This window comes from Macadamia integrifolia, chromosome 8, assembly GCF_013358625.1.
Source record: "Macadamia integrifolia cultivar HAES 741 chromosome 8, SCU_Mint_v3, whole genome shotgun sequence".
In the NCBI taxonomy this organism is placed as follows: Eukaryota; Viridiplantae; Streptophyta; class Magnoliopsida; order Proteales; family Proteaceae; genus Macadamia; species Macadamia integrifolia.
Window position 1 is genome coordinate 7,239,231 of NC_056564.1, and position 13,414 is coordinate 7,252,644.

General features: G+C 38.0%; 1 protein-coding gene across 1 annotated transcript; it reads left to right on the forward strand.

Annotated features, from left to right (window-relative positions):
* The first annotated feature begins 9,694 nt into the window (after positions 1 to 9,694).
* Positions 9,695 to 10,900, forward strand: LOC122085538 (NAC domain-containing protein 90-like). Its single transcript, XM_042654014.1, has 3 exons — positions 9,695 to 9,874; positions 9,959 to 10,257; positions 10,349 to 10,900. The coding sequence occupies exons 1-3, from the start codon at positions 9,721 to 9,723 to the stop codon at positions 10,676 to 10,678; spliced, it is 783 nt and encodes a 260-aa protein (XP_042509948.1). The 5' UTR covers positions 9,695 to 9,720; the 3' UTR covers positions 10,679 to 10,900.
* The last annotated feature ends 2,514 nt before the right edge of the window (positions 10,901 to 13,414 follow it).

Consider the following 13,414-nt stretch of genomic DNA (forward strand, 5'->3'; position numbering starts at 1 on the left):
TTTTTTTTTTTTTTTTTTGTTCCCATGGAACAGAAAAACGTCAAAAACATTTTTATGGATGGCTACCAAAAGCAACCTAAAATATTTCTATATGGGCAAAGATAAGGTCTCCCAAACTGTTGGTCTAGGAACCCGTTTCCTTTAAAAACTTTCCGCTCCTTTTGTTCCATTATGATTGCAAAGAATATGAATGAAGAGACCCAATGGTTGAGAGTAAAGGATTCTTCATGCGGTTTGATGTAGGTAACGTCCAGACACAACCCTTGACTTTCTCATTTTTTTAATATGGAAAGAAAATTTGGGTAAAAAGCCCAAGCATACCAAAAGCCGGAAAAAATTTGGCTGCCACCCAGATTGCAGCCACTTGGTTGCAACACTTTGCTGTCAGCCAAAGAAATGGAATATTCACTTTTTCCTAGGGTTCACAAATACCCTCCTAAGTTATAATATTTTTCAAAATGCCCTTTTAGATTCCATTTCTTTGGCTGCCATAGGGGTTGCAGTTACTTGGCTGCAACCCGGGCAGTAGCTAAATTTCGTTCACAAAAGCCCATCTTAAAATATCCAGGTTTGGGCTGGCTGTTGTGTTTAGCAGTTGGTTCGGACTTCAAGTTGAGATTTAAGTTTCAGCCCGGCCCAAAACGCATGGATATGAGTTAGGACAATATGCATGCGACATCTACCATTAAATTAATAACATTTCTGTTTAGTCACCATAATAATACGATAAATATATTATATTTTAAAATTTATTCACATATATACATTAGCAAAGGGGGATGGAAACTTAAAAATTTTGTTTTGGGGTTTCTCCTTTGTTGAATTTAGAAAATGCTGAAAAATTGCGTAAGCCCGACTTGGCCTTGAGCATACAAGCTAGGCTTGGGCTGATGATATCCTAGTCTGATTTCAGGCAGGGCTGTGCTGGACCAGGGCTGAGGTTTAGCTTTCCATGACATGGGCCGAATCCAGTCTAGTTGCAATTTTACCCTGTTGGTAAACTTGGATGATTTTCTAGATTTTGGGCTTCATTAATAATGGGTTCTGCCATGGGCTTAAGGCCTATGGATTCTGTATACTTGGGAGTATTTGGTTATTGGGTTTGTGGGTTATATATAGAAATACGTGGGATGGAATGGAGAATCCGATCACAAGATCTCCATTCTAGTTGTAAGATATCTAATGAAATCGTAGATGGAATTAAGATCTCATTCAAAGAGAAATATATCAAATATCTGGAGACTAGGTCTTACACCAGAGGTTGCCACCATTGAGCAACAAGTTCATTTATTGGGTTTGTAGGTTGTGAAATGTTATTAGCCCAGCCCAAGTGTATTGAAACATTGAAATTAGGGTTGTCATTCCAGCCCCCTACCGGTAGGCCCGGCTGAATCCGACACTTTTATGCCCAACTTGGACAGATCCGATTAATAAACTTGTTGGGCCTAAGCCTGGCCCGTTTATAAATAGGTAGTACACAGTGCAAGGGTAAGCTTGATGGGGCTCCTGACTGGCCCGATCCATTTATAAGTCCGACTCGGACCGACACGTTTAGCCTGACCGTTTATATGAGAATTTTGATTTTTTTGGAATAGAATAGGGTATATATTGATATTTTTTTCGATTATTGATTGTAATTAGTGTAATATATTTTTAAAACTGTTGATGATTTAATAAAATAAATTAAAGTATTTTAAATCTAAGAAAAATAAAGACCGTTTAAGACCCGATTAGTTAGATTATGAGAAGCCTGATTAAAGCCCAGAACCTGATCAAGCCTGACACAACATCAAAGGAGACCGAATCATTCCTTAAATAGGTAGGTCATGTTCGAAGACATAGGCCCGCGGGCTTGATTAGGCCCGACTGAGACTTACTCGACACAACCGATTGACACCCCTAATTGAAATATCGACTTAATAAATTACGTTCCATTTTATGATTTTGACATTACGCGAGTATGGCGAGGCACATGGTTGAAATGAGTTAAATGTTTGACTAAATCATATAACAAAAGACAAAAAAACAGCTTCATTACAAATGCTTATTCTCCGTGTAACACGTGGTGGTTACAAAAAATTCTGGAATTACCTATTTCTGCCCCTCGTGACCTCATTTGCATCAAAGAAGACAAAAGGGCTTTTATGTAATCTGCTTATGGTTCAAGAGCCATAGGTGTGTGAGTTTGGCACTGTAAGGCCGAGCAAGTCCACCTTGAGCCTGATATAGCTTGGCTTGGGCTTTTAGCAGGTGGGTTGGCCTAGGGTTGAAATTTCATGGTTGGATTGGCTTTGGGCTGAGGCCTCGGTTGAGCCCAACCCGGCCTGGCCCAATCCATTACAGAATATATAATTTATGCAGAATAATTTCATACACATGGTAAAAAAAAAAAAAAAAAAAAAAAAAAAAAAAAGGCTAACCTAGCCCTGAAATGGCAAACTAGGGGTTGCTAGGGCCAACCAGGCCTAACCTAGCACAATCAAGGTCAATCAGGGCCAAGTTAGGTTGATTGAGTCCAGTAGGGTTGGGTCTGAGTTGTGACGTCTTAAGTCACCACAGACTGGTTTCGCCTGGGTTAAGCTATGGGACCTAGGGTTGGGCCTGGGCCATGATGTCTCAATCTCCGTGTTTTCGACCTTGAACAAGTTAAGAGTCCAATACGAATTTAAATTTTGAAAGCTCCAAGCCAGCCTGGGCTGGGCCACTCCATGGGCCACCCAATATATGACGTTTTTTGTAGTGGGTAAGTAACTAGGGTGGAAGTTTTCAAAGGAAAGTAGCTACGGCAAACGTGTAACGGAAAGAACTTTTGAAGTGTACGTATGATGTGACGGTGTATATGTGACCGCGTAGGCTGAGCAGCTAACCGACGCACTCAGGTCTTTCAAAGAAGTCAAGATTCTCTCTTAACCCCACAAAGGGGAAAAGATTTGATTAAAACAAAGTTCCCCCCCTCCCTCTCTCTCTCTCTCTCTCTCTCTCTCTGACAGTGCTACAACAACTTAAAATAAGAAAATGAGTTCCTTTCTTGGTAAACTATAGTGCTACTTCCTGATTCACGTCAAGATATTTTCCACGTAAAACGCGGGTATCTCATGACTCATGACACGCTTCTTCATGATTCTTATTGTTAGTTATGACTTATGACCATTGCCTTTATCTGTCTCTTGGACCGAGCAAATGCTTAAGCGTGGCCACTAGTTGTTAATTGACATAGATACCCCCCAGATGCAGTTTTTAGCCTTCTCATTAGCCCTCTCTTTCAGATTCTCTCTGTTCACCATTTAATTAGTTTGGGTGATAGGTTTTTCCACACTGCCAGCGTGGAAAGAATCTATACATTATCATCAATGAGTGGTCTGAAAAAGATATCAATCCATGTGAATCTAATTCTTTTAATATATATATATATATATATATATATATAAAATAAGACCGATACTTTGGAATCTTAATATATAATTTAGTCAAAAAAAATTCCTAATATATATACCTAGATCTTAAATTTGTATCTCAAAAAATAAAAGAACGTAATAAAGTGGTCCTCAAATTATATTAGTGTGACCCATTCTCCAGCTTTTCATGGATGGATCAGACCAATCATTTTGGGCTTTCCTTAAATATAAGAAAATGAAAACAAATCAATTCTAAAAGCGGATATTTTAATCCTTACCTAACTTGATAGTATAATTAACTCTAAAATATTTATTTTTATGCTATAATCAAATTACTTTGATTTTATAAGAAGAATTAAGATATTTGAAAAATATAATTGTCAAATGTGGTAAGAATTTTAAGTAGATTAAATAAACATGATTATAATAATATTTTTCATTAAAAAAAAATTCACTTCCCTTTCCTTTACTTGCAACTAGACAGACTTATTTGGGTAGGGCATCATATTAAAGCCATAAATCGATCATTTTGACTCGTAGCCTGATATCCCATGAACTCTAAGATCATGTAGGGAGATCACAACATGGAAAGAAGACCCAAAATCCAATGTGAGGGGAAAAAAAAATTCTCTATTAACACGTGTCCTACAATAACATGTGTTTAAGTCTAGGATACGTGACTATCAAAAGGGCCAAATATAAAAAAAAAGAGAGTTTTCATCGACTCAAGACCCCTACCTACAAGGATAAACAATAAATTTCACCATTAATGGAGATTACGATTTTATTATCATGATCTCTATTTCAATCACAGATGCACAAATAAAAAATTAAACCTAAAATCGTGTACCTATTCACCCCCTAAATCTCCCTAAGTACCTGGGCACCCACGGAGGGGTGGTCTCTCTCGTGCATTACACTACAAAGTGGTAAACTCCGGCGTTTCGACCTGTTGCTTTCTTGCTGATTCATATCGATGAGGTCTTTTCCACATAAGCGCGGGTCTTTTATGACGCTTCATAGCTTTATAGGTTCCTTCCGACATTCTCCTATGACCGAGCAATGCTTCAATGTGACCACTTAAACGGGACATCTTGAAACCCCAAGTGGTGCCAATAGGGTCCCTTTGTACTTGTTTATTGTCATAAATACCCTCTGATGCTTTTATTACCTTTGTCATTCACCCTTCGCCACGGAATCCTAATACGTATTAAAGAGCTTATGTTCGCAACCTCAAAACGACTTAAAAGGCCATGTAATAAAGTGGTCTCCGAATGAAAACACGGTTAACCTTTATATGTTCATGAAGCCGAAAAGTTAGGCCACCAACCCAATTGGGCTCAATTTCTCAAGAGTCTGTTTAAGTTGTAAGAGAAATAAAGGAGAGAAAGAAAAATCAAGTCAACATTAAAATAATAATTTTTTTTTCTGGGTTGCAAGTAAAGGGATATAAAGGGGTGCGGACTACATGCGGTAGTTTTGAACCTGAGACCTCCTAGGCGCTGGTACTCTACTACATTGTTTTCAATCTTATTATTAAATGTTAGGAAAATGACGTACACATTGTCAATAGTACATATCATTTTATATTTTCTCCCCTCCTTGATCATATGGGTTACTCTGTATATCAATCGTGAGACACTTCCTTCCATACATCCATTATCTTTGCGTGAGAGATGCCAATTTGATTATTCACTATTCCTTTCTTACTCTATTTGAGAATTTGTATATGGTTAGAGTAAACATCCGAATGGAGCAATTGGTTATTGGTTCAATGCTTTGATTCATGAAGTCATGGGGTACATCTATTACTGTGATGGATTCTCACCCAAATCCTCTAATGTGTTTTGATCTTCTTCCCTCACCTTGTAACCCATTGGAAGATGGACCAACTATTGGGTGCCACGAGGAGGTGTGCTGATCGTAATCTATCATCATTATACCTTGTAGACCATTTGTTTATGGAGCGGTAAGACCTCGAGTGTTTTCGTTGGAGAAAGTTTTTCGTCAACCACGATGAAGAAAATCAAGGTCATAATTTCTTCCTCCCTCCTCCAAAACTTCCCTTAGAATTATATCAAATAACTACAATAATAGTTGTTGGTGGGTGAAGAGAAAGTCTTGGCCAGGTTTGGTTTACGATTTCGTCACTTGCCACATACCTCTCCCACATTTTGGTAGTCAGCAAGATTTGATAAATATTGTTTTGAAGGGATCTAAGAGCCTAACAAAAATGGCTCCCGTCACAGAATTCAACTTCCGCACTTGCTTGAGCCTGAGCTTATTCTTATGCAGTTCAGATGAGTCCATACTCGTCTCTTTCAACAACTACTCTGACGGTCCGACTAGGAAAAAAAAGAATTGAAGTACCCCGAAGGCATATTTGCATGGAACGTAAGATTCCAAGGATTCACCACCATAAATGTAGTTTGAAAAATATTGATCATGAATATCCCGAGCTTATATAACCCTAAAAAACTTCTCCACGCTGTCAAAGGGCAATTTACCTCTTATATATAAGGGAATTGTTTTATGGTACCACATAATATAGTAAACAGAATATAACATGATACAAACCTTAGGGGAGAACTCAACCCCATAAATTGACTTATAAGGTGAAGGAATCGAAGACCATATGATTCATTTGGGATCATCACATAGCAACCTGTCAAGCTCGTGGTTAATAATTCACTGAGTAACCAACTCAATGATATAACCAAAGTTCTACATTGACAATGTTGGCTTCCGTTTTTTTTTTCAAAAGAGTACTAACTTCCTTCCATTCTGACACCATAGTATTGAAAGACACTCACAATATATATTTAAGTGAGAAGATTCCTTGAGCAAGTGGCATAGAGGATGAAGTAGCCTTGGAAGTGTGAAACTGACTATCGTACTCGTCTAGGAATGGTAGAGGGTGGGGAGTACTCAACCTGCACGATACAAGTTCTTCTAGACTTGTTTTTAAGCTCTTCAAAACTTGCAAATAGAGAAGTTCTTATAAACTTCAATAAAATGGAGGAACTCCACATTTAATTTACTTCAAAAATTCAACTCCCTCACATTGTTCTCCAATTACATATTTATAGGAAAATAAAAACCTAGACAAACCCTAATCATTCTCAACCATCCAATCTAATTAAACTCCTATGGTTGAGATTAAAAACAACAATAAAATCAGACAGACCTAAATTAATTAAATAAACTATTTATGGGTTTGGGTTGACCCATCGACCAAATAGAAATAAGAAAATAATGAAAATAAATTAGAATAAATAATAAGATGCAATTCCAGGCCTACATCAGAGGAGCTCACCAATGAGATGCAATGGAATAATTCCATACATGGGAGGGCAGTAAGGTCATTTCATGAGAGAGAGAGAGAGAGCGTGTTTTTATGTACCCTTCCTTGGCAACTCAGAGAACCTTTTCTCTATATTTAAAAATATTTTTCCGACATTATATGAATATTAATTATCTTCAAGATATTTACATATTTCTATTTATAGGAATATTGCATTAAATCTCACAATTGTTTGATAGATTTCCATGGAAAATGTTTTCCTCTATTGTGCAAGAAGGTTTACCACACCATTCTAGGGTTCACAAATTACCCCCTATAGGGTTTTAGTATGCTTTCCAAAATTCCCTCCTGAAACTTCCATGCATCTGACACCCGTGCTTAAGGATTTCCCTTCACTTTGACTTGAGGAAAACTCATACAATTTCTATATGACATGGTTTGCCAACATTTGTAAAATCTATGAAATGATTTCTATAAAAGTGTTTGTAGAAAGGGTATAGAAAAAAATGGACATTGATTACCGATGCCGTCTGTTGGGGTCAAGTGGCTCCTATGTGAATAAAAATGTGTACAATTGAGAATTACAGAATAAAAAGGTAAGATATTCTCCGTGTATGCATGGTAATAGTTACACACAAAGTTATGACCATTAATTTGACGTGGATTAATAAGACATTAGATAACAAAGGACATCAAAAAAAAAAAATGTTACATTTAAATGGGGTAGAGCCTTACAATTTTTTTTCTTTATTAAAAAAAAAAAAAAACTTACATTTTTTTTCTGCCCTTTGTCCTTCCCTTACCTATTCCATGGCATATTGGCATTACATTACTATTGATTTATAGAATCTAGATCTATAGATAAATAGGGAACAATAATGATAACAGTTTCGAGGAAAAGCTTGACTTGGCAAAATATATTGATTTTTTTTTCTTTCCAACCGTAGAATTATATGCGTCACGTAAAGACTTATTAGAACCCTAGAACGACAGAATCTTGACTCTTGCCTGGAAGGAAGAACTCAAATTGATGACCGAAGTTAGTATTACAAATCACTTCACAGCTATTTCTCTCTCTCTCTCTCTCTCTCTCTCTCTCTCTCTCACAAAAGCGAGGCCTCTCTTTTTGTGACCAAACGTGAAATTTCTCCCCAGTTTCCATGATCATGGCGTTTCATGGCTCTTTCATGGTTAGAGAGAGAGAGAGAGAGATATTTTTAGTTAATAATCCAAAAAATAATGTTAGCTTTGACAATGAAAATTACTATATCTGGTTTATTTAATGACGATGATGATGACAGTGTTTCATAATTAAATTTAGTAAATCCACAAAGCAATGTACGTGATAATTCTTTAGTATACTTCCTTGAAATGAGAAGCCTAAAATCATATGCTGACTAAATAAATGAATGGTTAACATGATAAAGGACCTTTGAAAAAAAGAAAAAAAGAAAAGAAAAAAAAAAGCATAATCCGACATGTGTTTTTTGAATACAAACTCCTATAATTTAATCATAGCGTCACATCGCCTTTGGTGAAGAGATTTCTTGACCTTAAGTGAAAGAAAACTTAATCTTAACCAAAAAAAAAAAAAAAAAAATCTATATTGTTACCATTTAGTTATTGAAAAAGTATAGATTATTGATTATATATGAACAAAGAGTATTCTGATGGGAAGTATGGTTTGGGTTCAATGAGGGTGGGGTGATCATTTCACCCACCTTCATATCAGGGCGCAACTCCTACTCTATTCACTCCTGAATAGAATCCTTTTTACCCTCGTTAAATCAAATAAATAAATAAATAAAGAAGAAAGGGAGAATGCGATTAGATAGTAAGACCTAACCAAAAGATTCCAAGATCTTTGTGGTTGAAATAAATAGTATGATGAACGGGTTGAATAAAAAAAATAAAGAAGAATAGACGTGGCAGTTTACCAACATTTTTTTTTTTTTTTTGCTAACAACAAGTATTCAGGCCTTTGGCCTGACTAGTCCCGCGAGTCCATACTGACCCCACAACGGCATGAGCAGGGTGCCTAGTGGGAATCAAATTTAGGACTTCCGAGTTTACAACTCGTACCAAATTTGTTGCTCATCAACTGCGCTACCCCCTTGGATTGGCAATTTACCCACATACAAGACCACAATCTAGCTCTCTCCACCATGGTTTAAGAAAATATAATTGGTTTATATTGGACAGAAATACCTTAGATTGTCATTAAAAATTTATTTTTTTACCTTATTATCTTTCTGTATCAATTTTAATGATACAGACCAGAATCAAGATTGAACGAGGATGATATTGATCCAATCTAACCGATCCAGACCGATTCTATCGGATTCCTCAAACCGTGCTCTCCACCGCTTGCACAACAACCAATTTAGGGTTTAAGGACAATTGGGACTGACTATGCAGGTGTTTGGTACTTTCGTTCACACCTAGCTTACAACGAACCTGACCGTTTGCCGTCTTATCACCGCTCTCCTCTCTCTCTCTCTCTCGTTTTCAGAGAGAGAGTGGATAATAAGTTACTAATAACCTAGTTGCATCGTGATGGTATTGTTGCCCATAGAAGGTTGACTGGTGCAAAGAGAAATTGACGATCAGGATTGATAGTGGAGTGGGGCATATCAGCACATGTATGTAACGCATGAATGGAGATGGTGGGTGAAGAGAAAAAAGACTGGAGTAACAGTAACACCAGCGTAAGGATGGGAGATTGACTGATTCAACAAAGTAGAGGGTTATTTTGGGGATTGTCTAGTGGACAAAGCAAAATAAAGTAATTGGCTATGATTTTGAAGAAATCCTCATCGAACCGCGTGGAAGTTTCTACGCAAACCCTCGATATTTCCCTTTCACTGGGCTCTGTGCTTCTCCCTCTTCCTTCACTTCACAATCCTCTCCTTTAAATTTAAAACAATGAAGGCATCTCTCCCATAACCAGACACATACGTAAGCAAAGACACAGAGAGAAAGGATTGAGCTACAGAGAGAGAGAGAGAGAGGAGCAAAAAAATGGATAATCTGCCACCAGGTTTTCGGTTCTACCCAACGGAAGAAGAACTGATTTCTTTCTATCTACGCAGCAAGCTAGAAGGAACGAGACCAGACCTTGACCGGGTTATTCCAGTTCTCGACATTTACGCAATGGATCCATGGCAGCTTCCAGGTATGTATAGTCTTAACAAACTAGAAGGAACGAGACGAGAGACCAGAGACCTGGAATCTGATTTTGTTATGTGTTTGGTTCCAGAATTTGCAGGAGAGCTGTGTCATGGAGATCCTGAGCAATGGTTCTTCTTCACGCCAAGACAAGCGAGGGAAGCGCGTGGAGGAAGACCAAACCGAACCACAAGTTCTGGATATTGGAAAGCTACTGGTTCTCCTGGCTACGCTTACTCATCAGCGAATCGGGTAATCGGAATGAAGAAAACCATGGTTTTCTACAAAGGAAAAGCTCCTACTGGAAGGAAAACTGAGTGGAAGATGAATGAGTATCGAGCTATCTTAGCAGAAGCCTCTTCTTCAACTAATGCAACTCCAAATCCAATTGTGAGTAAACTGTGACTTTCACTGTGATATCAATTGTTAAAATATATATATTTTAGAACTGACGAGAGAAATTTATAACAAAATTTTGCAGTTACGCCACGAATTTAGTTTGTGCCGGGTGTACGTAGGATCGGGGAGCTTGAGAGCTTTCGATCGAAGGCCCTCAGGAGCCACGACAAGCGAGATGGAAATGCAGGTACAGCAACCTCCTTCTGGAGCTGGGCCGACCAGTGGGACTGGGGACATGGCTACCACATCTTCTCATCAGAACCCTCAGAGAAGTAGCTCACCGGACAGTGCATCCTCAGCTGGAGATGATGCTCACCTCCCTCAGACTGGTGAAAATACTGATTGGGAGATGACAGATGACGATCTTCAATCCCTGTTAGATTGGGGAAACTTAAACTGGGATCAGGCTTAGAGCTCTGGAAATTTGGAAAATTTGTGTGAGATCTCATCCAAATGTAGATATTTTAATACTAGTTGTTTGTTTTGGGTACGGTTTATTGAGAGAATTTTCAGCTAATTTCATTTAAATTCTGAAATCACTATTATATTCAGTTTATGCACTAAATTAATTACATTCACAAGAATCTCTGATTCGAAATTTCGACGATCACCCTCTTGTATTGTACTAGATTTTTTTTTTTATTTAAAGTAACGTGTTATATACCAGTGTTGGAGAAAATTGTTTTAAGAGATTCCACTGTGATCCACTAGGCCCTGCATGTTATTCGAAAGTGATACCCGGGTGAGTATGAATTATCTTAAACCAATCACTAGTTGAAAGAATCTTTACTAACTGTATGTTTTGTTGGAAGATTTTCTCTGCAAATGATATTTTACGTGAAAATTTGTAGAACCTTAGAATGATGAACTAAGGGATTTTTAACCTTTCTTGCATTTCTCCCCCCCCACCTTCAGAATAAGGGCAATCCTAGGACAAATCTGGGGCCTTTTAAGTCGGTTGGTAGGTTGTCCAGAATGAAGGACAGTGTTCCTTACATTTTATGTGGAAATAGATGAATCCTTGTAAGGATATCACTGATTTCCAAGATATAAATATTAAGAATGGTATGTAAATAAATCACCTTATTTCTATAAGTTGTTCTTGAAATTTTGATGATAAATTTAAAAGATGCCAAGTCCCATTGGTCTCGAGGTGCAACCTTTGTTTAAACTGTGAGGAATCTTTAAACCATCTCTTTTTGGAGTGTGATTTTTCTTATAGAGTCTAGTCTACAATTGCCGCTATCTTTGATATTAGATGGAATGATTTCCCCTCAATTGAAGAATTGTTCTTATGGTGGAAGAGGAAAGCTGTTTTTGTTCCTTGCAAAAGGGCATGGCTTCCACTGGCTATTCTAATTCCATACAATATTTGGTTGGAAAGAAATCGGAGGATCTTTGAAAATCACACTAAGCCTATGTCTTTGGTGGTTAATTCAATATTACAAGGCCTCTAGGACTACTCAGTTGTAGTCCCCATTCAGGTCTACTCTATGAAAGACCTTCTCTCAAGGAAGCTCAAGATGAATTTCGCAAATTCAAAAGCTAGAAGATTAGTTGAGTTTCTCTGGAGATGTCCGCCTTTGGGATTCTATAAATTAAATATTGATGACTGCTCCTTAGGCTACCCAGGTTGCTCAGGGTCGGGAGGCATCCTTTGTAATGACACAGGCTCTGAGGTGAGTTGTTTCTCTATCTAAGAAGGTATATGTACAAATTTTATGGCAGAGTTTGCAGAATTCTTCCATGGTTTACATTATGCTGCTCAAAAAAATATATCTAAGCTTTGGATTGAGTGCGACTCACATGCTATGGTTACTTACATCCAAAATCAGAACATTTCCTGGTGTTATTTGTAGAAGTGGTGGTATTTCAAGCTCTATCTCGATCACATCTCATGGAATATTTCACATGGATATCGTGAAATTAATATTGTTGCCGATATTTTGGCTAAGAGGGCAACAAGATCTCAAGTTACTTCTTTCTGGGATAACGTTCCTTCTTTTGCCGATATATATATATATATATATATATTTTTTTTTTGCTTTGGATTCCTTTCTGCTGATGGCCATGCCGAAGGTGGAATTGTGATCCAAATGGTTTCTAGTTTGTATATTCTCATTCTCTTTTAATTGTTGTAACCCGGCAGTCACTGAGAGGGGGGTGAATCAGTGAGTTCAATTCTGATACCTAAAAACCTGTCCGATGTCTGGCCAAGAAGAACCTAATATACCTGTCCCTGTTTGCACACAGTCGTATGCACACTCAGCCTCTCATAGGCACTTCCAAGTATGCACACCCATTCCACATTCCACGCACTTCAATATCAAATGCAAACAACAAGCACCCACAACACAGGGTTTTTACGAGGTTCGGCAATTTGCCTACATCCCCGGAGTAGTGCCTGTAAAGGCTTCGTACCTACTCAATACACTACTTTTGACTGCACCCACAGTCGGGAGCACCCACACCCAATTTTCTCAAGCCGAAGCTGAGATGGCACTCGTAGTGCCGATACAATGTGTAGCACCCACTCCCGGTGCTTAGCACCCACTAAGCACACAATAAATAATACAATTAAATTGGGCTTATATCAATGCCCTACAGTCAAGCTCTGCCTAGCATATGCATCCGCAACTAACTAGCATGCTCACAGTTCATCCACAACTAACCTAGCATGTATACATTCATCCACAACTAACCCTAACATACATACATACATGTAATGTAAAATCACAGGTTAGAGAATCTCACAACCGATTGCCTGGGATGACTGGAAACTTGTACTGACAAGTTTGGTGCTCACACCTTCTCTCTCCTTGGCTTCTTGCTCTTCAAAGCAAACACATCCTTGCTTTCTTCTCTTCTTTCTTGGCTTTGAGTTAATGTACCATTAACACACTTCAACCACCTCTTTTACCTTCTTTAATGGCCTAAGAACATTTATCATCAAGAATGTATGTTCATTCAAGGACCAACAAAGAGGGGGAAGCTTCTCCTACCAAAACCGTAGCTTTCTTTCACTCAAAACCCATTTTTCTTGCTTCCATGGTGTAGGGCTTGAAAAAACGAAGAAGCTGCAACTTGGTTCACCCAAATCCGACTTAAGATGAAGGAGATATGACCTTTTGAAGTTGGAGCAATGAGA